The 26911-nt window shown below is 45.9% G+C and overlaps 2 protein-coding genes across 2 annotated transcripts in view; one reads left to right on the forward strand and one right to left on the reverse strand.

Annotated features, from left to right (window-relative positions):
• The window catches only part of LOC126249386 (uncharacterized), a 238892-nt gene that overhangs the window by 88910 nt on the left and 123071 nt on the right, over positions 1 to 26911 (forward strand). The window contains exon 8 of the mRNA XM_049951039.1: positions 15209 to 15505. Coding sequence (XP_049806996.1) covers positions 15209 to 15505 — 297 coding nt within the window. The remainder of the gene's footprint in view (positions 1 to 15208; positions 15506 to 26911) is intronic.
• Positions 780 to 7387, reverse strand: LOC126248636 (uncharacterized). Its single transcript, XM_049949813.1, has 2 exons — positions 6928 to 7387; positions 780 to 1505 (listed from the first exon to the last, which is right to left on the reverse strand). The coding sequence occupies exons 1-2, from the start codon at positions 7196 to 7198 to the stop codon at positions 1474 to 1476; spliced, it is 303 nt and encodes a 100-aa protein (XP_049805770.1). The 5' UTR covers positions 7199 to 7387; the 3' UTR covers positions 780 to 1473.

Below are 26911 nucleotides of genomic sequence, written 5' to 3' on the forward strand. Positions count from 1 at the left end.
ATCTTGCTCCACTGACAACTCTCAATGGATTGTGCACATTGCCGGCCAGAGTGGCCATGTGGTTCTAGGCGCTACCGTCTGGAACCGAGCGACCCCTACGGTCGCAGGTTCGAACCCTGCCTCGGGCATGGATGTGAGTGATGTCCTTAGGTTAGTTAGGTTTAATTAGTTCTAAGTTCTAGGCGACTGATGAACTCAGAAGTTAAGTTGCATAGTGCTCAGAGCCATTTGAACCACCATTTGTGCACATTGATGCCCATCTAAATCATCTTGGCCACCAACTTGACTCTCGTCTTGACGCCAGGATCCCCTACATTATGGAAGGCTTCCAATACCTGATGCTGAAACTCTTGTCGTATATATGGACGCAGGATATTGTGAACCACATCGCACCACAAAGTTGCTTGTAGGTCAAGCATATAAATTTGCATTAGGTTGAGTACTAGAACCTCTTATCTGCTGCAGCCATTCTTGGAACAATGTCGCGGTGGTGCGTGGGAACTATAAGGGGTGTGGCCAGAGGCCCACTTGAATTGGCCCCACTAGATGCTGCACTGGCTTGCAGTCATCTTTGCGGTGGATGACGTCTCACTGTGAATGTCGATTGTTGATGAAGGTGACAACTTGGTAGATAGCACATGTGCCAGTTTTGTATCCCGCCTGGAACACGGCGCATGGGTCTGCTCCTGAAGTCTAATAGAGAGGTCGAATGAAAGGAAGCGAGTAGGAGCAGGTGAGGTAAAGCTTTTGGTGTTGCAAGTAAAGTAAAAGTGGTTTTACTATAGTATAAACATATGCAAACATATTACATAACTTTAGGTGATGAGCACATAGGTGTGCAGCCAAAGTCCAGATAAGAAAGTCTCAATAGCAAGCTAAGCTAACGCTATGGTTCTCGGCCACGAGCTCTTCAAGAACTTGGCGAAAGTGGAGCGGCGCTCGTAGAGCTGCACAGCGTTGGCTAGAGGACGCTATCGTCGGTGTAGATCGTCCGCTCTCCTAGTGCCAACCTACGCTGTGGTATTGGAACTATCGATACCACATCCCTCCCCCCTGAAACGGGGCACCGTCGTTGAGTAAGGCTTCCGACGGCAGGCGGAGGGACCCAGGGGTGGCGCAACTGAGGGGACGGACAGCAGATCTGCTCGCGAGGGGGCGAGGAAAACGCCCCGTTGAAAACCTGCCCAGGACGCGCACCACCACTGGGTATGCTCGGATGAGGAGGCGGAGCAAGAACCTCCATGGGCGACGGCGACAGCGGCGTGGGCGTGACGGCAGCCTCAGCGTCCATCAGTTCTCGCACCGCGGAGAAACACAGCCACAGCGGTGGCGGAGAAGACGGAGGCCGGAGGTGGGGCCGTGGCGGCAGCGAGGGCGCCCACCCGACGGAGACCAGACCGGCGGCGGCGGCGGCGGCAGGAGAGCCCGCGGCGGAGGCGCGAGCGGCACAGGCGCCGTCGGTGGAGTCGTGGGCTAAGGCGGCGGAAGCCGCGAAGCATCCAGTTCTGCCAGAAAAGAACCAGTGGCAGAAAACCAAGGAGAGCATAAACAGATCTGGTTCCGGTGTCGCTTGACAGTGCTGGAGGGACCAGAAATTATAAATAAGGTGCGGCCAAGCTGGCAAAGAATGCTCCCCTGTTCCCATCGCTGCCTGCCAGAGAAAACGCGATAGAACACCAAAGCGTGCGGTGCCAAGCCAGAACGAGGCGAAGCAGCGGGAGCCCGCAGTGGTGGGTGCAATAGCTCCAGGAGCAACCGATGGGCGCAGCCATGTAGGAATTCCGTTGGGAACGGGTGCTGCGCCACTGGGAGCGACAGGAAGCAAGGTTCAAATGGTTCAAATGGCTCTGAGCACTATGGGACTCAACATCTGTGGTCATAAGTCCCCTAGAACTTAGAACTACTTAAACCTAACTAACCTAAGGACATTACACACATCCATGCCCGAGGCAGGATTCGAACCTGCGACCGTAGCGATCGCGCGGTTCCGGACTGAGCGCCTAGAACCGCTAGACCACCGCGGCCGGCCAGGAAGCAAGGAAAGTCCAGAGTGCGCTCTCGTGAGTGTGCGTGGTGCACAACTTGCTCATCTGAGACTTAAACGTACACACAAAGCGTTCAGCCTCGCCGTTCGACTGCTGGTGGTGAGCCAGGAGCGCTAACGATCGGTCTCAGTGGAACGTTGTTCTTATGGATCTTGGGTAATCCGTACAGCCGAGGTGGTAGAGCTTCTGTGTTGCGCAGGTTTCTCTGTATGTCCGCCGACAGAGAAGACGCCTTGATTAATCGATTCGTATTCCGAGTGATACGCTGCGTCGGATCTGCGCTTAGTTTTCGGTACGTCGTCGGATCTAATAGGTCTCGGATCTTTTGCTCATAATCTTCGGTCTTCATTACGACGGTCGCATTCCCCTTATCGGCAGGCAGTACCAATATACTCTTGTCGGCGTTGAGATTCTTAATGGCTTGTTCCTCTTCTTTCTTCAGGTTGCAAGCTGGTGGTTTTGCTCGGCGCAGTATCCTGGCTGTTTCAGTGCGTATTTCCTCTGCCCTTTCACAAGGAAGGGTCCGAATGGCTGCTTCGGTGTTGGCAATGATGTCCTCCATAGGTATAGTTCTCGGGATGATAGCGAAATTCCCTCCTTTTTGAAGGACTGACACTTCCTCTTCGGTCAATTGTCGTTCAGTGAGGTTGACCACTGTGTGTGACGTGTCGGGAATCGCCTTGTCGGTCTGCTTCCGGCATCTTTCAAACTTTTTCTTTTGCCGTTCGGTGCAGCGCTCGAGTTCGTTCTGCATGCTCCTGTGAGTGATGCTGTCGATCTTGTCCCAGTCGTCTCGATGCATTCTGCTACTTATATCTATGGAGGACATCATTGCCAACACCGAAGCAGCCATTCGGACCCTTCCTTGTGAAAGGGCAGAGGAAATACGCACTGAAACAGCCAGGATACTGCGCCGAGCAAAACCACCAGCTTGCAACCTGAAGAAAGAAGAGGAACAAGCCATTAAGAATCTCAACGCCGACAAGAGTATATTGGTACTGCCTGCCGATAAGGGGAATGCGACCGTCGTAATGAAGACCGAAGATTATGAGCAAAAGATCCGAGACCTATTAGATCCGACGACGTACCGAAAACTAAGCGCAGATCCGACGCAGCGTATCACTCGGAATACGAATCGATTAATCAAGGCGTCTTCTCTGTCGGCGGACATACAGAGAAACCTGCGCAACACAGAAGCCCTACCACCTCGGCTGTACGGATTACCCAAGATCCATAAGAACAACGTTCCACTGAGACCGATCGTTAGCGCTCCTGGCTCACCAACGTATAAACTGGCGAAACACTTGGCCTCTCTGCTACAGCCACACGTGGGAAAGACCGACACATACATTAAGGACTCAGGACATTTCATTGAGAAGCTGAAGAAACTGAAACTTGCGCCAAACGACATCCTGGTCAGTTTTGATGTTGTTTCGTTATTTACGAAAGTGCCACTCAGCGACGCTCTGGAGCACATCGGTTCCATGTTCCCGCAAGACATCAAAAAGCTCTTCCATGCATGTCTCACCACGAGCTATTTCACGTGGAATGGTGATTTCTACGAACAGCAGGAAGGCGTCGCCATGGGTAGTCCTCTCAGTCCAGTGGTGGCCAACTTCTTCATGGAACAATTCGAAGCACAGGCACTGGACTCGGCGACTTGCAAACCTAAGGTGTGGTACAGGTACGTCGATGATACTTTCGTGGTGTGGAGCCATGGTGAAGAACAGCTCGGTGAATTCCTGAGACACTTGAACAGCCTCCATGCCAACATAACATTTACCATGGAGGTAGAAAAGGACAGGAAACTGCCATTTCTAGATGTGCTGGTCACAAGGGACGGCGAAAACCTGGGACACAGCGTGTATCGAAAACCGACACACACGGACCGATACCTCCACAAACTGTCAAACCACCACCCGAGCCAGAAAAGAGGCATGATTAGTACGCTCGTAACGAGAGCAGGACGAATATGTGAGCCTCAACACCTCAAACGAGAAATGCAACACCTGGAAACTGTTCTGAGGAGCAATGGGTACTCCACAAATTACATTAGAAGTGTAACAGAGCCAAACACTCGGCGAAGTAAGGAACCAGAAAAAGAAATGTCGGGTACGGCCTTTCTGCCATACATTCCCAGAGTGACGGACAGAATCGGCCGTATATTGCGCAAACACGGCGTAAAGACGATTTTCAAACCGACAAGGAAGATCAAAGAGTGTCTTAGATCGGCGAAGGAGAAAAGAGACCCACTTGCAATGTCGGGAATATACCGTATACCTTGCACATGCGGAAAAGTTTATGTCGGAATGACTGGACGATCCATTAACACCAGGATCAAAGAGCATAAGCGACATTGCAGGTTGGGGCAGGTGGAGAAATCGGCCGTGGCAGAACACGCACTGAATGAGACCGACCACGTAATAAAATTCGCCGACACGGAAGTTCTGGCTGTAGAGAAGCACTATCACACGCGCTTGTTCAGAGAAGCTGTAGAAATCCAAAAACACGCGAACAGTTTCAACAAGAAAGAGGAAAGCCTTAAGGTAAACGGATCCTGGCTTCCCGTACTGCAGCGAACGACCGTCGCAGGTAGCAAGAGGAGAACCGCACCGGAAATGACCGCGGAGAAGCCCTCGGACGTTGGCGCGCCAGGTACATATAGTCTGCGGCCGCGAGCTCGCCTCCAGTTCACCACCGGCAATGGAGGGTGAAGCTTTGACAATGCCAGCCACTCGTGCTGGCGAAACGTCAGAAAAATCATTAGATGAACGTCGGCCGAAGAACCCGAGACAGAAGCCAATAGGCAGTTTGTCAACAAGTGGCCACGAAAGCCTTAACAATTTTGTACTTGCAAGATAATTAAGAAGAATCAAACACTTCGTCAGGACCGATAGGCAGACCAGACAGAGCATTGGCATTGCCATGCTAGACCGTAGGCCAAAACAAAATTTCGTAATAGTTACACAAAAATAAAGACCAACGTTGCAACTTTTGTGCAGTACGGGCTGTATGTAGCTGCACTTATCTCTGTTACACTTGAGTCCTGCCTGCAAAAGTACAGTGAATAAGGCACCCAAATTCTGAAAATGTTCGTCAGGGGTGCGATCTGATATGACAATATCGTCCAGATAATTGGAACAACCAGGTACAGTGGCACACAACTGCTGCAAGTATGACTGAAACATAGCGGGAGTCGAAGCAAGCCGAACGGAAGGCGGCGACACTTGAACAATCCAAGGTGGGTGTTGATCACAAAATAGCGCTGCGAATGTTCGTCGAGAGGAATCTGAAAGTATGCGTCCCGCAAGTCAATCGTGTAAAAGAATTTTCCCGCACCAAGTTTATAAAAAATGTCTTCAGAACACGGTAAGGGAAACGTTTACTGTAGACTTAAAGTCAGCACAAATACGGAGACGACCGTTTGGTTTTTTCACACACACTATAGGCGAAGCCCAGTGCGAAGCAGAAACAGGTTCAATGACACCACTGTTTTGCAAATGCTTACATTCAGCAGCTACGGTGTCGCACAGTGCGTGCGGTACCGGGCGTGCGCGCTGGAAAATAGGCATGGCATTGTCTTTAACTACAACATGCGCTGCAAAGTCTGTGGCACAACAAAGGCCATCAGAAAAGAGTTCAGCAAAATCATCGCATAGTGCGGCAACACAGTCTGCATGGTCACTAGCGTTGATGCAAACTACACCGATCTGAATTCCGAGGCCAAAAAGTTCAAATGTGTCAATGCCAAAAATGTTCGGCATCACTAGAGCGGAGCACATGGAAAGATACTGTACGTGTCGTTGCACCATACATGGCTTGCAAACTACACACGCCGAGCACTGATTTTTCCTGTCCAGTAAATGCAGTCAGCGTGGAATGTGAACAACGAAGTGGAAGCGAACCAAGCCAGTCATACGTTGATCTGTTCAGTAAAGAATCTGATGTACCAGTGTCCAGCTGCATGCGAACAGAACGTCCACAAATGTTCACAGTCACAAAAAGTTTCCTCGCACCACGCTAAATGAGAGAGGAAGTGTCTGGCAAAACTTGTTTATTCACACGACGAGCTGTAGAAGCACGTGAAGCAGAAGGCTGTGAATAAATGACGTTAACGTCCATAGGTTGATGTGAATCATGATCACGGTGGTTTCCGTTGCGGCGACGCCCACGCGAGTCATGCGAACGGGAGACAGGTTGTGAATTAGAGTTTCTCTTACTACACACAGCTTGCACATGTCCTTTCTTATTACAAAAATAACACTGTGCTTCACGGGATGGGCAACTGTCCCGTGAGTGGGCAAGAAAACAGTTCGGACGTGATTTCAGTTTCTTAGTGGGTGCCAGGCTTGAAACTTGTTTACTTGTGCACGAGCGGCGCAGTGTAGATCGCTGTCCAAGGCAGAGCGGGAAGGCATGTGTTGTGCCTCACTAACAGTACGCACATCCGGAGTCATGTCGAACGTGAAAGTAGCCATATCTAATTATCTTGTCTTTCTAGCAAGTCCACTACTTCCTGCAAAGACGGGTTTTTAAATCTTAAGGTTTGCTCGCAGATGCGGTGGTCCGCCACATTCTGCGCAATAGCGTCTCTAATCATGATATCCGCATATGAGCGTCCACAAGAGCAATTAAAGTCACAATCAGATGTTAGTCCCTGAAAGTCAGCTAACCATGATTTATTTGACTGTGTAGGACCGCGCCAGAGACGAAAGAATTTGTAGCGTGCAGCTACCACATTTACACTGTGACGTAAGTGGGAGTTCAATGCATATCACTTTGTCGTAAGTTTGAGTTTCTGGGCGGGTGGGAAACAATTTTACGAGCACACGGTATAACACAACACCCGCATTGGCAACGAAAAAGGCATGCCGCTCTGTACCTGGTATGTTGTATGCTGCGAAGTGTGCCTCGAACTGGACGATGTACTTTGGCCAGCGTTCAACGTCAGGATTAAAGGCACAAAATGGCGGCGCCGGAGGCGTCGTGGCGGTGACAGGCTGAGGCGTCGGAGGCGCCGTAGTAGCTGTAGTTTGTACTGTGACCAGTCCATTTACAGCAGCAAGCAGCTGTGTCATTTGTTGAGCCTGAAACCGTACAAGATCGGACAGCGAAGCCTGTTCCTGTGGCGAAGGCATCGTTGATGCAAACATGCGAACTTAAAAGTCTTATAGCGAAGGGTGGAAGCACTCATACACTGAATCACACAGGTAAATTGACAAAGCTAAAGCAGTACCGAGAAAAAACAGAGGAAAATAAAATTTTATTCCCTGATCGTTGCCGTTTCTCGTCGCCAATAATTTTGTATCCCGCCTGGAAGGCGGCACGTGGGTCTGTTCCTGAAATCTAACAAGTACCGAAGCTTTCGGTACTGTAAGTAAAGTAAAAGTGGTTTTACTATAGTATAAACATATGCAAACATATTACATAACTTCAGGTGATGAGCACGTAGGTGTGCAGCCAAAGTCCAGATAAGAAAGTCTCAATAGCAATCTAAGCTAAAGCGACGGTTCTCGGCCGCCTGCTCTTCATAAACTGGGCGAAATTGGAGCGGATCTCGTAGAGCTGCACAGCATCGGCTAGAAGGCGCTGTCGACGGTGTAGATCGTTCGCTCTCGCAGTGCCAACATACGCTGTGGCATCCGAACTATCGATACCACAGTCAGTACTCGATCAAGCTGAGCGGGGTAATGATGGCTATTTTTTTGACAGCTTTAGGGGACGACTGGTATTTGTGAGTAAGTTTTCTTACAGCCAATGATGCTAAATATCCGGGCGTTTGTAACTGAGTTATTGAAGTCTTATGTGCAGAGTCGGGTATCTGTCTGGCATGTTCTTGCACTGAGTGCTCTGCAGTTTCTACATAAGTGCCATGTATTGTTTTCCTTAGAAGCTGTAAGGAGTGGCGAGGCCCACTGACTGTTAGAGGGTGACATTTTATCAGCCTGTATTTGCCGATTTGTGTCTTCTTGAGCTGTTGAAATCTTCTCGGGTTATCCGGCAAGACTTCACTGGCTCCTGTCGCACTGGACGTCGTCCTAATATGATGCTCGGTTTCGTCTTTGCATGTCCTCGCTGCCTTTGCGGGAGATGAAGGGGCTGAGATTTCTTGTAAAATGTTGTGAAATGGAAGGTTTACTTGCATTTGTGTGAATTCCGCTAATGACAGAAGCCTACTGTTATTGAAATCAGCAGTGAGTTGGAAATTTTGGAGGCAATCGGCCCCTATAATTGACTCCGAGACGTCTGCTACTACGAAATGCCATCGGCAAATCTTGTGCATATTGAGATCGAACTCCACACATTTTCTTCCGTACGTACAAATGGACGAGTTGTTACATGCTGTTAATAGTTGTGTCGTCTACGCCGAAACTGTGTCGTTGTAGCACACAGCACACTGGGGACTGATCCCGTATCCACAAAGAATTTGGTTCTTGGTGTGTTGTATGTCACAGTTGTCTGAGCTGCCTCCTGCCGCGCATGTGAAACCGATTCACTACGAGTTGTTTGCGACTGTGGTTTTGTGGCTGATGTAGCAACCGTGTTTTCGTAACACAGTTCTTCCTAGCTTTTGTTCTCGTATGCCTTCATTAATTGATACAATGATGACTTATTTATAGTTTGGGTTACTTTACCTTTCACCATGGTATCAGAACCAGTGACAGGAATCAACTTAGGCACGGTAGTTCCAGTATTTGTAGTCAAACTGTCCTGAACTGAAGAGGGTGTTTCCAGTAGGCGCAGTCTCTGGAAGAAGAGCGTGACTTAAGACTGTCCAAGTAACGCCCAGTAGAGCCTGTTGATGTTTCAAAACGACCAAATGCTGATGGTCGATTCTAACAGATGCAGATAATAGTGTAACATCTGTGTCTTCTGTTATGACGACTTGAGCAAAGGAGATGGATCGTTGCGACGAATGATTTGCAGAAACTTGTCTGTGGCGCTTGGGTGCCGGCAAAGTGCAACCCATTTGCGTACCTTCCATCCAAATTGCTGATGACACCAGCACCAACTACATTCGTCTTCCTGCTCCTTGCCGCTCTGTATTTGAGTGATAGGTTTATTGCGCCACTTTCGCTGTGCTCTTGCTGCTGTTTCTTGCGAATATTTCAGTTCCCATAACTGTGCACTTAGATCGTGCACGCTGGCTGCCAGCTGAAGCTATGCTGTCGTTTGAGCTGTAGTGACTATGCGTGGTCCAGGTCAACTGAGTTGTCACGCCTCCTTCATTCACTTTTCGGCCCGTCCCCAATGTTGTCGTGTGCCACTGCACTGGAAATACTGTTTTTCAGATTGTTTGGAATGGCCTCAGATTTATCCGCTAGAACGCTGAAAGGCATCTCAGTGTTTACCACCAAAACTGTGCGAATGTAAAGAGGTAGCCAGTAAAGCCATAGTATGCGAATAGAATTCTCAGACAGCAAATCGTTTCCATCCAGTGTCATAAGGTCCTTCAAAACTGCTTGGGGGACTTGTCCCCTAACTTTCGTCACCTATAATAACTTTTTAGCCCGAAACTCGGGCATCAATTCTAATAGTCGAATTATGTATTATTTTAATGCTACTATTCTTCAGCTTCCACAGTTTCAGTTTCGTTGACGTGAGCAACTATGCAATGAAATCTGTCCACGTTTTCCCTGATGCTGTGCTGTTCAAAAATGCTTTCTGCTTGCATAAACCTCAATTCTGGTCTTATCGGCCAGAATGGTGGCAATTTTATATGGTTGATTCCCACCTTCTTTACTGTGTGAGGTACTCCGAGTCACAGAGGTACTCTTATTCATCATTTGTCGGATTTTCTTTGGTTTTCTGCATGTTTGGTGTGCTCGACGGTGGTTGCTCATATTTGTAGCCGTTGCTTGCAGCGGAGGTTGACGTCTTTGGTTTTGCACTGCCGAACGTTCCTAATTAACGTCGAACTTACTTCACGGGGTTACCACCATAAGATTTTGTTTGTTTGTTTAGCTATGACTCTACACAGAATGTTTCGAGACTGGTTAACACATCTCACGTTTATTGCACTTTCAGTTATTTTTACAACACGTGAGAAAAAAAAAGTTCCGTCCTTAGCAAAAAACAACTCAAAGAACTAAGAAAGATACCACAGAGTGAATCAGATTTTACTGTTCACACTCGATGCGTCAACTGAAGAGGTCGCTACAATGCCGACATTAACACTGTTGTACAGGTATTTTCACTCTACCAAATACAAAGATAAATGGGGGAAGAAATCAAATGAAGCGTAATTAGTCTGTAACAAGCCACCGAAGACCACGGGTCTCTCGTATCAAAATACTCATAATTCTCCGCTCTAGGACTGGGTGCTGTGTTGTCCTCACGTTTGCATCGTCATAACTGACATGAAAATCGTCTCCAATACGCTATCGTATTGCTTTTCCGTTACTGAGAGGGCTCAATGGGCACGACTCGAAAGCTAATGAATTGAAATTTAAAAAATACTCACAAAATATCCCTCAACAAGCTCCAATTTTGTTGATGGATTCCCGGTTCACCCAGTACACACGAGGAATGCGGTAGCATAAATAGTATTTTGGAACATTCTATCAGTTGCCTATATTGGAAAGGATATAACAAACCCAGACTGTATTAGTCCTTGTACTGTCAGTTATATATATATATATATATATATATATATATATATATATATATATATATATATATATATATATATATTAGAAAAATGTTTCTCATATGGTTCAAATCATTTGTAACATTTAACACCACTTTCAGCTTTAGAGGCTTAATTTGAGATCACGTTTTTTTCTGTATAGGTGCTGGTGGTTTTTGTTTCGTGCTAGCTAGGACAATTTGATCAGAATTTCCGTCTTATACATCACAGTATTATCCCCTGCAGATGATCTTAACACATAAAGTGACACATTCTGAAATACAATAACGTCTTTGCTATTTATATCACAACATCATAAACCAATTGAAAGTTAACAGCAATTTGCAACATGAGGAAGAACGTGCTAAATTTAGATTCATTCTATAAACTAATTACCTATGTTACCTCAAATTCTTTAATGCATTGTACCACAAGACAATCTATAACCTCACTCATGAGTTTATGGGAACGATAGATTAATCATAGGTGATAGAGGATAAATTTTTATTATTGCGGAACGTATTATTTGTAGCTCGTCGTTTATGAGTCATGTGCAAGAGGCCTCCATACGTTTATGAGAAGTAATGACAACAGTTTTACATAAATTTCGTATTATTCGAGGTATTTTTCGATAAATTTACAAGAGATATGTAAACACAGTGTCCTGAAACACTTCGAAACAGTAGCTGCCCAACTGTATAGAGAGCGGCGGGGTTCTGTGTCATATCGTAATTTGCGTCATTCAGTCTGACAGTCAGTTCGATTCCGATTGCAATCTGACTAATGTACACGACGCTCTTGACATACCCGCAGAGATAGCATCAAGGCTCGTTCAATCAGATGCACGTGCTAGCGGCACAAAGGTTCTACTGATCTATCCAATGCCCCCCAGAGCTGACAGCTGAGATCGTGCATCAGAATTGAAACTGTCTCTAGAACCGTTATGCTAGAATCGGAAGCTATTGCAGTTTTTGCTGAGTTCAGCTGGGCTTTAACTTTTCCAGTAGTTAAAATAGCATACACGACCAAAGTAGACTTCATCTTTGAATAATACGTGTGTGCGTGTGTATAAAACAGAATCATTAGCTTTGTAATGAAGGTAGGAGTACGTTATACACCTGTACCACTTTCACAAAGTATAGGCTCCAGCACCTCTCGATTTCGCACCTCCTCTCGAAATAATGCAGTAGTTTCTTCTTTAAAAAGTTAATGATGCTACCTCCCGCGCACAGATGCTATTTTATTCGCACATGAATCCTTCTTTTCTCGTATAAGTTATTTTAACTACCGGAAAGTTAAAGCATATGGGTTCAAAAGTGTATGATGTAGTCTTATGCCCTTACGTAACCTGTCCCCATAGCAACAGTACTACTTACAGATTCATTATTATAGCTATACATGGATGTTTTCTGGTAATACATAGTTCTCGTATTACAATTATCCAGTTCAGGTTGACGATTCTCTTTTTCTGGAAGACATAGTCAAGTACAGTGAAAGTATACTTGTTCTAGGACACGTATTTTCACAGAAACAACGAGCGTCTCTTCTATTGCCCATCTCCTCACCATAGAACATAATTATTGCAGTGAGTTCAAAATAGCAGTCCATACGGAACCCAGAACCTCTCATGTACCCAGTAGCAGTAACAAAACACAAGGCACACTGAAAGCTTTAGAGCAGAACAACAGCTAATTAAGTACTGACAACAGTGTGTTGCCATTTAAGATCAATCCTCTTTAATAATGAATATGGCTCATAAATGACAGGTTAAAATGCCTGTGTTCCTTATTATGAACCAGCGAGATGTGGCGTAGTCTTTCTGAAAGTTTATCGTTGAGGTTCCGAAACACCTTTGTATACGAAAAACACAGGAATCCGTAACTACAGAGCGAAAAAGAAATTCTAACAAGTACAAAGCAATTTTGTTCAGACCTTAATTTAAAAGAAAAAAATTAGATGCTTTTTTTTCCTGTATCACAAGATATATCCTGGATATCCCGCAGTATTAGCAAGAAAACGTTGTTTACTGTGTAAAACACTTCAAATCTCTTTACTCTCACACTAGTTCATAACATTATTCTAGTCATAACTTCCATGGGCATCCTCAAGTTAACGCATTATTTCAACCACTGAGTCTAATATGTTCTCACACAAACTTTCTGATGAGAAATGCGAACTTCATTCTCAGTTACTTTCCGGGACCCTTTCAAAGTTGCTTTCTAGGCATTAAAATTACGCGCTGAATATAAAGCAAAGTTATTGAGACATGTATGATGAAAGTAGAAATACATAGATAACTGTGATTTCCATAAAGGGCAATTTTCATAAATAGCAATGTTTCCTAATTGAAGCTTCCATTTAACAGGAAATTGTTAACCAATACTTATTCTTCTAGCGTGTCGTTTCGTGCCTTATACACAGTCAATGTTCCTCGTAAGTTTCTTTAATTTAACTCTATCCTGTGTGTTACCGTGCTTCAGTTATTTCTCGCTTCTGTCCTCTCTAACACAGTCAGTCCTCTTTTTCTTTGGTCTTTCTCTGTCCCTGGAACTTTCTCCTCCCTCTACGTCAGTCTTCTTCGAGTATGCGTCTCTTCTCAGGGCATGTTCATACTGCTGGGCCCCTTTACTCTGAAGCTCCTTGAATCTTTTAAGCTACTTTGCAGTCTCTGTGTTTTACAGTGCACTGTGCAATGTCCTTCAGACATGTGCGCAAGTCTGAAGGATATTGCACAGTACACCGTGAAACAGAGGAACTGCAGAATAGTATTACATGCCTAAACACGCCATGACAATAATAAATAATTGAAATTTATTCCTGGAGTTCAGCGTAACTGTAATAGGTATAGACGAGCTACTTAATTTGACATATGAAAATCTCTGCCAGACCAGGATTCGAACCCGTATTTCCCACATATCGCGAGCGATTGCCTCATCACTTAGGCTGTCCGAGAACACTTCCCGGACCGATTCAAACTTCCATATGTCACACCTACATATTCTTACAGATCATTAATTCATTTACACAGTCGCACATCTCGTGATTCCCTTGCGGGTCGCTATATATATATATATATATATATATATATATATATATATATATATAGCGAAGAAGGGCCCGTGACGAAAATGACATCGAGAGTCTATGACTTGTCATTGTCTTGGTTCGAAAATCTGTATGGGAATCACGAGATGTTCGAGTGTGGGCAAATGAATTAATAATCTATGAGAGAGTAAATAGATAGGTATGTGACATATGGAAATTTGTGTCAGTCCAGGTAAGGTGCTCGGATAGTCTAAGTGGTAAGGCGATTGCTCGCAATAAGCAGGAAATCCGTGTTAGATTCCCGGTCAGCCACAAATCTTCATATGTTACTAATAAACTGTGTAGCTGAAGTCTACCCGTATTCCCAACTGCGAATACATTTCTTCTTTTAAACTTTTTTTTTAATTCAGTTTACTGTTAATTCTGCTGACGCCGCACATCCATCTCAAGATCTTCGTCTCATCTACAAACAGCCTCCTGTACTGTTTTTTAGCAGTTGGCCACGTCTACACTCCGTGCAGCAAATAAGATATCGCGAGTTTCTTATACAGTCTTCCTTTGCTTTTGATCTTCATATTTCTGTCATCAACAATTTTATAAATTACTTTCCATTTCCTGTATCCAGTTTACATCCTGGGATCTATCTTAGGATCCAGGTTTCCTTTACTTGCCACAGTTCAACTGAGGTACTTAAAGAAATCTATTCCCTTTGAAATCTCCCCGTTGATTAAGACTGTTCTACATTTCGCGCACCCCATACACCGACATTCGTTTTTATTTTACCCTCTGTTCTCCAATTCCGTCTCCAGTCCTCCACATTATCTGGTTGCTAATGCTGCACCAAACGATATCATTTGCAAGCATTATGTCTCACAGGGCTTAGTATCTAATGCTCTATGACAGAATATACATAATTAAATCAACTATGTGAGGACTGGTGGAAGATCCCTGATGCAAATCAGCTCTAACTGGTACCCATTCTGTCAAGTCTACACTGCTTTTTACCCTCGTCCTTGCTTTGTCATACGTGTCTTGTTTGATGCGTACATACTTCTCAGGCACTACATTCTTTATCATACCTCTCTAAATTTCCTGCGCTGACGCTGTCTAATGCTTTGTCTTGATAGATTACGACCTCTGGTATTTCCTGGTTTCTCTCTCGATGTTTTTCAGTAAAACTTGTCGATTGCGAAGATCTTTGGTTCACCGAAGCTGATCTCCCTAAAACATTAAAACTGTGTAGCTGACCAGGACTCCAACTCGGTCAGTTATTCCACTGTGATAACACTATACCTGCTCAGTCTTATGTATATGCCTTACGACCCACCTCAAAATTCCAGTCTTCTATAAAGTTGAACGTCGTCCCTGAAAGCCAAGTCTTGGTGCGGCAACAACTTTATTCTATCAGGAATGTAAATGTCTCATGTTACGTATCTGAACCTTTTCTAGCAGCAAGCAGGTCTAAAGATTGGTTCTTTCTCCTTTACAGATTGCAGAGAGCATGGTGTTGGTGATCAGCAACCTCATGAACGTGAATGAAAGCGTCCTTCAAACGGCAGACGCTAATGGGACAGTGTCACAGAGTATGGTGAAGCTCGTAGACAAGTACACCAGTTACGCAATTCTTGGTCAGCATGACAGGATTGATATTACAACCGACAACGTGATAGTCAATGTACTCGACGTGGGATTACAAACGACGAGCCAAATTCACAATGTCACATTCGTCTTCACATCGTCAGCTGCCTCCAGCCCCACATTATACAGCGAAAACAACACCAGTTCTGTAAGTGTATCAATATGTTACATACTCTTCATGTCATATCAGGACATTGTAATGGTCACCTACGATGGCTGCTTTGATTCTGAGACACTGATGGGAGAAGAATGGTTTGTTTTCTCCTTAGTTACCTCAACTGTAACTAAGAAAATTACACATTGACAAATCATACTGGAAAATTTTCGCTGGCTTTCCATTAGTATTGGGACAACATGTGATCATTTCACTCTGCATTGTTGCCACATGCATCCAATATGGCGGCAATGACGACATCCAAGATGGAGTCGTGTAGATTTGGCAACAGCGCATGACGTCACCTAAGATGGCGGCCATGACGTCATTCAAAATGGCGGGAAGCTTGAATTTTGGCGGGAAAGTGCCATGCCCCCCTCCCCCAGAAAATCGGCGCGAAGTTCAAATTCAAACAGGATAATGAACCACATCTAGGTTATATCTACTAAGAAAAGAAAATGGCGGGAAGAAAGGTCACTTGGGCTAACCTAAGTCACCCGACCGCCACTTCATCCTACGAACTGGCGCCAGGTTTGAATTTTGGTGGGAAGATAGGTAAGCCAATATCGTCTGCTCTCTCTCTCAAACACGTTTATAGCGGGATACGCGGTGCGTGTACGGCCAGCAAGCGCGACTGATGATGTCACAGCCGCCAGGCAGCACGTTCATACAAGCACCACACAATCTTTTGCAAATGTCCAAACCAATCTAACTGAACACATGTGACACCCACATCGCTCATCTGATGCATCAATTACGTAAGTACATAATTCCAATTCAATCTTAATTATATTCAATAACGGAATGTGTCATTTCTATATTCAATGATCATATTAGAAGTTCCACATTTTCCCACTACGACCACAGTGTTCTTTCATGATGTAGCACCCCCAACCCCTAGAATGCTGCTCTCCTATTGGCTACTGCATTAGTCACGTGATTCAACTTCATAGAACCAAGGACTTGGAATCAATTTTCGAGAAACCCGCAATTTTCGCCAATGCCACACCCACCTGGACTTGGAATGAAATAGTTAAAGTCTCCACCACGATCCTCAACAGACCGCCACATCCCCCTACCAGCCCATGTTGTCCGGCTAACGTGCACCACGTGTACTAACGAGCATAGTGATTACATAATCCAGGATGGTGTGCGAGATGGCGGGAAAACGACTCTCTCTATTATAGACATAAATTTTTATTTTGCAATCAATCTCTCCACCACGATATCTAGACTCCAACTGACCTAGTACACATTATTGCGACCAGAGGGTATTGTCATCCGTCCTGTGACCTAATCCAAGATGTTGGTCTGCAGGGGTAAAATGGCGCGAAAATGATTCAGACTGCGCTGGGCTGCAGGGGAGAATAAGGACAGAGTGCTCTCTATTCACTTTTGAACATTTTATTTACGGATGGAGTATATTTATCACACTGACGCAAAACACTCGCCATGTTGTGCTTGGGGTCACAGTACACAGTCTGCAGACACGCAAACAACTCCTAATTTTCCCAAATAATTTCAGTATAGACCTGCAGACTGCTCCTAAATAATGCAGCACAGTTATGTGTAGACACGCTCAGTACTTATAAATTGGCCTAATAGCACATGGCACAGTCTACAGGCCCACTCGCAAAGTAATGCAAACATTCCTTTTCATACTTGACACCAGAGAAATTCCTATCGCAATACATGGTCACCTAGATGCCAATGATGACGCGATCGGATGGGAGCGAAGACTTATTTACAGAGTGAGGACGCTCCAAGCTGAGCCACACGCGCGAGTGGTCGACGCGGCCGATGTGAATGGGTGGGATCACAGATGCGAGCCGCCGCTAGACACAGGTGAAAGCTACTTCTATTTTCGAGTATACATTTACTGTTAAAAAACCGAGGTCACAGAGCTCCAAGGCGCAGACCCCATACGTGAGACCTCAGGGCGGCACTTGTCTTTACTGCTGATGATAGAATAGCACAGCCTGCTCTCCCCCTAATGGAATATACGAGATGTTTACCCGACCCAGCGTAACTGACACAACCTGTTAACGAAAATAACGCCGAATGCACTCTTCCCAGCGCTCGTAACATCATAGCCTCCCTGCTTTCAACACACACAAACGTTCCCACCGCTATGTAGAGGCTCCTATATCCCAGCACAAACGATGTCAATGAATAGAGCATTATAATTAGCTCTTATCGAATTTACCCGCCGAATTACTGGTACCGCCGATATCGAAGCACTGTCCCCCTATTTTCCTTCTGCAAACGAGACATTCAGCGGTTATTTTAAACAGATCGCCATATACCACTGACAAATCATACAAACTACCATACATATCGTCAAATGCGGAAACACTCTTACGATAGAACACAATAAGCCTCTCTAGTCATGCCATAACATAAACCATATTAACTTTACAATGCAGTATATACAAATTTTACACAACGTAAGCCACACTAACCACGATAACTACGTAAAAATGCGTCGAACTCCATCGCCTATAAAAATCATTCCTTTCTTGTTCTTCTTAACTGTCTGCTATTACATCACGGCACTTTGAACTCTGTTACTATACATCGATAAGGAGTGCTAAGCTCCTCGACGTGGATGCATCTCGAGATGGGTGAGGACTCCTTAAGCTCCATTCATTCACGAGAGGTGGAGTGAAGCGGTCAGTGATGCTGGGTCGGGTACGCATCTCGTATGTTCCGTTAGGGGGAGAGCAGGCTGTGCTATTGTATCATCAGCGATAAAGAGAAGTACCATCTTGAGTTGTCTCACGTATGGGGTCTGCGCCTTGGAGTTCTGTGACGTCGGTATATAAAAGTAAATGTATACTCGAAAATAGAAGCAACTTTCACCTGTGTCCGGCGGCGGTTCGCGTCTGCGCTCCCACTCATTCACGTCGGCAGCATCGACCACTCGCGTGTGTGGCTCAGCTTGGAGTGTCCTCGCTCTGTAAATAAGTCTTCGCTCCCGTCCGATCGCGTCATCATTGGCGTCTAGGTGACCACGTATTGCGATAGGAATTTCTCTGGTGTCAAGTATGAAAAGGGATGTTGCCGCCTCATACCTGAAGGCACCTGTGTGTAGTTTGACAGCTGACGGTCGCGTCACTTGGCAGGGGATGCCGCTGACCTATGTGCTCTAGTGGAGAGGGGGCAATGTCTGCATACGTTGTTTGCATTATTTTGCGAGCGGGCCTGTGGGCTGCACCACGCGCTATTTGGCCAGTTTACGAGTACTGAGCGTGTCTCCACGTAACTGTGCTGCATTATTTAGGAGCAGTCTGCAGGTCTATACTGAAATTATTTGGGAAAATTAGGAGTTGTTTGCGTGTCTGCAGACTGTGTATTGTGACCCGAAGCACAACATGGCGAGTGTTTTGCGTCAGTGTGATAAATATACTCCATCCCTAAATAAAATGTTCAAAAGTAAATAGAGAGCACTCCCTCCCTACTCTCCCCTGCAGCCCAGTGCAGTCTGAGTCATTTTCACGCCATTCTACCCCTGCAGACCAGCATCTTGGATTAGGTCAGACGAGAGATGACAGTATCCTCTGTTGGCAACAATGTGTACTAGGTCAGTTGGAGCCTAGATCTCGTGGTGGAGAGATTGATTGCAAAATAAAAATTTATGTCTATAATAGAGAGAGTCGTTTTCCCGCCATCTCGCCACACCATCTTGGATTATGTTGGGTTGGGTTCTTTGGGGAAGAAGACCAGACAGCGAGGTCATCGGTTTCATCGGATTAGGGAAGGGCGCGGAAGGAAGTCGGCCGTGCCCTTTCAGAGGAACTATCCCGGCATTTGCCTGGAGCGATTTAGGGAAATCACGGAAAACCTAAATCAGGATGGCCGTCTTGGATTATGTAATGCACTATGCACGTTAGTACACGTGGTGCACGTTAGCCGGACAACATGGGCTGGTAGGGGGATGTGAAGGTCTGTTGAGGATCGTGGTGGAGACTTTAACTATTTCATTCCACGTCCAGGTGAGTGTGGCATTGGCGAAAATTGCAGCATTCTCTAAAATTGATTCCAAGCCCTTGGTTCTATGAAGTTGAATCACGTGACTAATGCAGTAGCCAACAGAAGAGCAACATTCTAGGTTGGGGGTGCTACATCATGAAAGAACACTGTGGTCGTAGTAGCAAAATGTGGAACTTCTAATCTGATCATTGAATACAGAAATGGTACATTCAATTATTGAATATAATTAAGATTGAATTAGAATTAAGTACTAATGTAATTGATGCAACAGATGAGCGATGTGGGTGTCACATGTGTTCAGTTAGATAGGTCAGGATATTTGCTGAAGACTATGTGTGGCGCGAGTATGATCGTGCTGACTGGGGGTTGTGACGTCATCAGTCGCGCGCTCGCTGGCCGCACATGTGCCACGTATCCCGCTATAAAAAATGGTTCAAATGGCTCTGAGCACTTTGGGACTTAACATCTGAGGTCATGAGTCCCCTAACTAACCTAAGTACTTCACACACATCCATGCTTGAGGCAGGTTTCGAACCTGCGACCGTAGCGGTGGCGCGGTTCCAGACTGAAGCGCCTAGAACCACTCGGCCACATCGGCCAGCCCGCTATAAACGTGTGAGAGAGAGAGGTCTTTGATTACGTAATGGGATAGTGCAGTGGCTGTGTCCTAGAGCACATGGCGAACAAAATGTATGCAGCAATCTTGAATAACTGTACTTGAGTCATGACCTGACGTCACAGTAGCACACACTGGCGGCGACGAAATGTGCTAAGTCAGTTGGGCACTGGACCCAGTGGCGAACACACGTGCATGAAATTATTTAAAAATAAGGACAAGTACTTTCTTCCCACGAATCCTTAGGAGGAGGTCGGGTTAGTACAAGTGTCCTTTCTTTCGCACCAACAGCGAAACCCCAAGTGACCTATCTTTCCACCAAACTTTAAACTTTGCGCCAGCTCTTAGGATGAAGTGGCAGTCGGGTGACTTAGGTTAGCTCAAGTGACCTTTCTTCCCGCCATTTTCTTTGCTTAGTAGAGATAACCGAGGTTTGGTGCATTATCCTGTTGGAATTTGAACTTTTCGCCGATTTTCTGGGAAGGGGGGAGTGGCACTTTCCCACCAAAATTCAAACTTCCAGCTATCTTGAATGACGTCATGGCCGCCATCTTCGATGATGTCATGTGCTGTTACCAAGTCTACACGACGACATCTGGGTGACGTCATCGCCGCGATCTTGGATACATGTGGCAACAGTGCAGAGTGGAAAGATATACAGGTTGTCCTAGTACTTGCATTGGTTATGTTAGGGATACTACAGCGCGCTGAATTTTCACTTGGCAGTCACATGAAATGTTAATGAAGAAAGCTGCTTACAGGTCTGTGAGAGAGACAGACTTCTAAAGTTATGAAAAACCATAGCAAATAACAAGCTTTGAAAATCAAAGCTCTATTACTTACACAACGGAGGAAAAAAATCACAATTATAATAAAGTATCAATATCCGCACTAGCTCTGTTTCTATGTACGTCGATGCATCATCCTTCGTGCTTTCTCAGTTCGGTATACAGGATGGAGCAAATTGAAGTGGCCTAAACAACGGAGTATCGGGATACACAGAAACACAGCGGAGGATAGTAAATAAGCTAATAACCTGACTATAGCAGGTGTTGGAAGTGATCACCATTCATCTCTCGGCACTTTTGTGCTGTGGTCAGCAAGTTGCTGAAGATGAATCGATGCTCGATTTGCTACGCTCTCATCCGAAATTCTCTGCTGCAGTTCTGACAGATCAGGTGATCCGGGTGGCCAGCAAGGGCAGCGACCAGACCGACCTCTGCTAACAACTCTGACAGGCGTGAAGATTGTGTAATTGTGCTACAAGGATAAAAAAAATAGCTCTGAGCACTATGAGACTTAACTGCTGAGGTCATCAGTCCTGTAGACCTTAGAACTACTTAAACCTAACTAACCTAAGGACATCACACACATCCATGCCCGAGGCAGCATTCGAACCTGCGATCGTAGCGGTCTCGCGGTTCCAGAATGTAGCGCCTAGAACCGCTCGGCCTCCACGCTACAAGGATCGGCATCCCGTATGGGCAGCTGCTCCATCCTGTTGGAAATCCTCCTAATTAAGGCTGCCATAAATGGTTTCAAAATTTTGGCGATGTAACGTGTTTCTGATGAAAGAAAATTGGACCAATAACGCAGCTGCAGGCGCTGCACACCAAACCCCAACCTTCTGATCATTCGATGGTGTTTCGTGGATGTTATGCGGATTCTCCGCTGCCCAGAACCTGCGATTCTGTGAATTGACATAAGGACTCAGGTGATTCATCAGACAAAGAACAGATCCATGTCCAAGCAATTCATTGTTAACTGAGTGAACAGCCACCCACAGAAATGGAGGCGCTGAGGAGCATCTATTGGTTTTAATGCATGAACAAAATGCACGTGCAGGTCCATGGGTAGTATTCGTCCGCATGATCGACATGATATGCCGGTCTCTTGCGACAGGCGTCTAGTTGATTTCGTAGGACGCTGAAGAATTTTCTGGTGAACTGAAGCCAAATTTTCTTGTGTGCAGGCATGTTCCGGAATGTTTTTTGACTTGTTAAAACGTATCCAGTCTGACGCCATTTTCGGACTAAGCGTTGCGTGGCACTCTTCGGTGGCAATTTGACATCATTAAACCTCTCAGAAAACAACTGCCCACACCGTTTCCACGACTTTGTTGTCACATAGCTTTCCACAACGGACACCTGCTGCTCACCATCGTCCCCTTTGCAGTGCTCCACTCACACTAACACAGCCTGAACCGGTGTAGATCACCTGTCGGGCTTATACGTGATGTGCGCGTCACGGGATTTGGCTACATGCAGTCATTCACGTCCAATCATTTCCGCTCGTCCGGGCCATTTTTATTTGCCAATGGGCATCACTATGGAGGTCCGGATGGGGGTTTGTCGGGGACGGCCAGCTCGTCCCACGCATCCCCCGATCGGACTACGACTGTGACTGCCCGGGATACTGCCCACATTGAGGTTGATCCCTCACCTGTGGTAGAGTGGGAGGTCGTCTCGAGGTGTGGCAGGGGACGAAAGACATTCCGGAGGGCTGAACGGAAGGCCTCTCCAGTTTGTCTGACGAACCGGTTTCAGGCTCTGTCTCCAGCTGATACTGATCTTCGGCCTGACATGGCTGCTTGTCCTGTTCCAGAGGTCGCCCCTCAGTCTGCAAGATCCGGGCGGTCGCAGAGGGTGGGCTTACTGGTAGTTGGGAGCTCCAACGTCAGGCGCGTAATGGGGCCTCTTAGGGATATGGCAGCAAGAGAGGGGAAGAAAACCAATGTGCACTCCGTGTGCATACCCGGGGGGAGTCATTCCAGATGTGGAAAGGGTCCTTCCGGATGCCATGAAGGGTACAGGGTGCACCCATCTGCAGGTGGTCGCTCATGTCGGCACCAATGATGTGTGTCGCTATGGAGCGGAGGAAATACTCTCTGGCTTCCGGCGGCTATCTGATTGGGTGAAGACTGCCAGTCTCGCTAGCGGAATGAAAGCAGAGCTCACCATCTGCAGCATCGTCGACAGGACTGACTGTGGACCTTTGGTACAGAGCCGAGTGGAGGGTCTGAATCAGAGGCTGAGACGGTTCTGCGACCGTGTGGGCTGCAGATACCTCGACTTGCGCCATAGGGTGGTGTGGTTTCGGGTTCCGCTGGATAGGTCAGGAGTCCACTACACGCAGCAAGCGGCTACACGGGTAGCAGCGTTTGTGTGGCGTGGACTGGGCGGTTTTTTAGGTTAGATGGCCTCGGGCAAGCACAGAAAGGGCAACAGCCTCAAAGGGTGCGGGGCAAAGTCAGGACATGCGGGGACCAAGCAGCAATCGGTACTATAATTGTAAACTGTCGAAGCTGCATTGGTAAAGTACCGGAACTTCAAGCGCTGATAGAAAGCACCGAAGCTGAAATCGTTATAGGTACAGAAAGCTGGCTGAAGCCAGAGATAAATTCTGCCGAAATTTTTACAAAGACACAGACGGTGTTTACAAAGGATAGATTGCATGCAACCGGTGGTTGCGTGTTAGTCGCTGTTAGTAGTAGTTTATCCTCTAGTGAAGTAGAAGTGGATAGTTCCTGTGAATTATTATGGGTGGAGGTTGCACTCAACAACCAGCGAGGTTAATAGTTGGCTCCTTTTACCGACCTCCCGACTCAGCACCACTAGTGGCAGAACAACTGACAGAATATTTGGAATACATTTCACATAAATTTTCTCAGCATGTTACAGTCTTAGGTCGAGATTTCAATTTAATAGATATAGACTGGGACACTCAGATGTTTAGGACGGGTGGTAGGGACAGAGCATCGAATGACATACTGAGTGCACTATCCGAAAATTACCTCGACCAATTAAACAGAGAACCGACTCGTGGAGATAACATTTTGGAGCTACTGATAACAAACGGACCCGAACTTTTCGACTCTGTAAGTGCAGAACAGGGAATCAGTGATCATAAGGCCGTTGCAGCATCCCTGAATATGGAAGTTAATAGGAATATAAAAAAAGGGAGGAAGGTTTATCTGTTTAGCAAGAGTAATAGATGGCAGATTTCAGACTACCTAACAGATCAAAACGAAAATTTCTGTTCCGACACTGACAATGTTGAGTGTTTATGGAAATCGTTCAAGGCAATCGTAAAATGCGTTTTAGACAGGTACGTGCCGAGTAAAACTGTGAGGGACGGGAAAAACCCACCGTGGTTCAACAACAAAGTTAGGAAACTACTACGAAAGCAAAGAGAGCTTCACTCAAAGTTTAAACGCAGCCAAAACCTCTCAGACAAACAGAAGCTAAAAGATGTCAAAGTTAGCGTAGGGAGGGCTATGCGTGAAGCGTTCAGTGAATTCGAAAGTAAAATTCTATGTACCGACTTGACAGAAAATCCTAGGCAGTTCTAGTCTTACGTTAAATCAGTAAGTGGCTCGAAACAGCATATCCAGACACTCCGGGATGATGATGGCATTGAAACAGAGGATGACACGCGTAAATCTGAAATACTAAACACCTTTTTCCAAAGCTGTTTCACAGAGGAAGACCGCACTGCAGTTCCTTCTCTAAACCCTCGCACAAACTAAAAAATGGCTGACATCGAAATAAGTGTCCTAGGAATAGAAAAGCAACTGGAATCACTCAGAGGAAAGTCCGCTGGACCTGACGGGATACCAATTCGATTCTACACAGAGTACGCGAAAGAACTTGCACCCCTTCTAACAGCCGTGTACCGCAAGTCTCTAGAGGAATGGAAAGTTCCAAATGATTGGAAAAGAGCACAGGTAGTCCCAGTCTTCAAGAAGGGTCGTCGAGCAGATGCGCAAAACTTTAGACCTATATCTCTTATGTCGATCTGTTGTAGAATTTTAGAACATGTTTTTTGCTCGCGTATCATGTCGTTTTTGGAAACCCAGAATCTACTCTGTAGGAATCAACATGGATTCCGGAAACAGCTATCGTGTGAGACCCAACTCGCTTTATTTGTTCATGAGACCCACAAAATATTAGATACAGGCTCCCAGGCAGATGCTATTTTCCTTGACTTCCGCGCCGGCCGCGGTGGCCGTGCGGTTCTGGCGCTGCAGTCCGGAACAGCGGGACTGCTACGGTCGCAGGTTCGAATCCTGCCTCGGGCATGGGTGTGTGTAATGTCCTTAGGTTAGTTAGGTTTAAGTAGTCCTCAGTTCTAGGGGACTTATGACCTAAGATGTTGAGTCCCATAGTGCTCAGAGCCATTTGAACCTTGACTTCCGCAAGGCGTTCGATACAGTTCCGCACTGTCGCCTGATAAACAAAGTAAGAGCCTACGGAATATCAAACCAGCTGTGTGGCTGGATTGAAGAGTTTTTAGCAAACAGAACACAGCATGTTGTTATCAATGGAGAGACGTCTACAGACGTTAAAGTAACCTCTGGCGTGCCACAGGGGAGTGTCATGGGACCATTTCTTTTCACAATATATATAAATGACTTAGTAGATAGTGTCGGAAGTTCCATGCGGCTTTTCGCAGATGATGCTGTACTATACAGAGAAGTTGCAGCATTAGAAAATTGTATCAAAATGCAGGAAGATCTGCAGCGGATAGGCACTTGGTGCAGGGAGTGGCAACTGACCCTTAACATAGATAAATGTAATGTATTGCGAACACATAGAAAGAAGGATCCTTTATTGTATGATTATATGATAGCGGAACAAACACTGGTAGCAGTTACTTCTGTAAAATATCTTGGAGTATGCGTGCGGAACGATTTGAAGTGGAATCATCACATAAAATTAATTGTTGGTAAGGCGGGTACCAGGTTGAGATGCATTGGGAGAGTCCTTAGAAAATGTAGTCCATCAACAAAGGAGGTGGCTTACAAAACACTCTTTCGACCTATACTTGAGTATTGCTCATCAGTGTGGGATCCGTACCAGATCGGGTTGACGCAGGAGATAGAGAAGATCCAAAGAAGAGCGGCGCGTTTCGTCACAGGGTTATTTGGTAACCGTAATAGCGTTACGGAGATGTTTAGCAAACTCAAGTGGCAGACTCTGCAAGAGAGGCGCTCTGCATCGCGGTGTAGCTTGCTCGCCAGGTTTCGAGAGGATGCGTTTCAGGATGAGGTATCGAATATATTGCTTCCCTCTACTTATACCTCCCGAGGAGATCAGACAGTCGTCCTTCCCGCGAACCATACGCGACTGGCACAGAAAAGGGAGGTAATGACAGTGGCACGTAAAGTGCCCTCCGCCACACACCGTTGGGTGGCTTGCGGAGTATAAATGTATATGTAGATGTAGATCCTGTACATATATTACAATATGTTAACAGCTAAAAATTCTAAGAATATGAACGTCCTCGGTAACCAACCTACAATCCTAAATACTCTTTGACCAGGTGTCTGCTGGTCAACGCAGACCTTGCCACAAATATCGCGAGGTCGCCAGTTTGCTCCTTGTTCGCTTGTACATTACATTGTCACAGTGGCGCAGTGAGAGACCTCTCACAGCAGCGTCTAGTGTCAGAATCATCGAGACGACCCCTGCTTGTAAACTAACCTTTCCTTTATCCGCAGAATTAACACGAGTAGCCACTTTTTGCGGGTAAATTTTTACGGTCACTTGCCTAAAAACCTGTCCTTTTCGCTGGTGCGCGTACGAACAGGTAGCAACGTTCTTCGTAGTGCTTAAAGGGTTATGTATTTTGAGCAGAGTTGCGCTACGGTTAGTAGTTTTGGTACACAACATGACGTAACAAATGATAGCACCACCGGAAGTATTGGTAGCATTGGTAGGGAAAGAAACGTAAATGAATGTGTAAGAGAGAAACTGCTAGCTGACGACTTCTCTTCGTTTTCTTGTTTG

The sequence above is a fragment of the Schistocerca nitens genome, chromosome 3 (assembly GCF_023898315.1).
Source record: "Schistocerca nitens isolate TAMUIC-IGC-003100 chromosome 3, iqSchNite1.1, whole genome shotgun sequence".
Taxonomy (NCBI): Eukaryota; Metazoa; Arthropoda; class Insecta; order Orthoptera; family Acrididae; genus Schistocerca; species Schistocerca nitens.

What these genes read in the sequence shown, in the direction of transcription:
- LOC126248636 (XM_049949813.1), bottom strand. Translation starts at nt 7,198, where the DNA reads ATGTTTGCATCAACGATGCCTTCGCCACAGGAACAGGCTTCGCTGTCC. An exon ending in CGCAGCATACAACATACCAG is followed by an intron (nt 1,506 to 6,927) that starts GTACAGAGCGGC and finishes CTTTTCTGGCAG; the next exon opens with AACTGGATGCTTCGCGGCTT.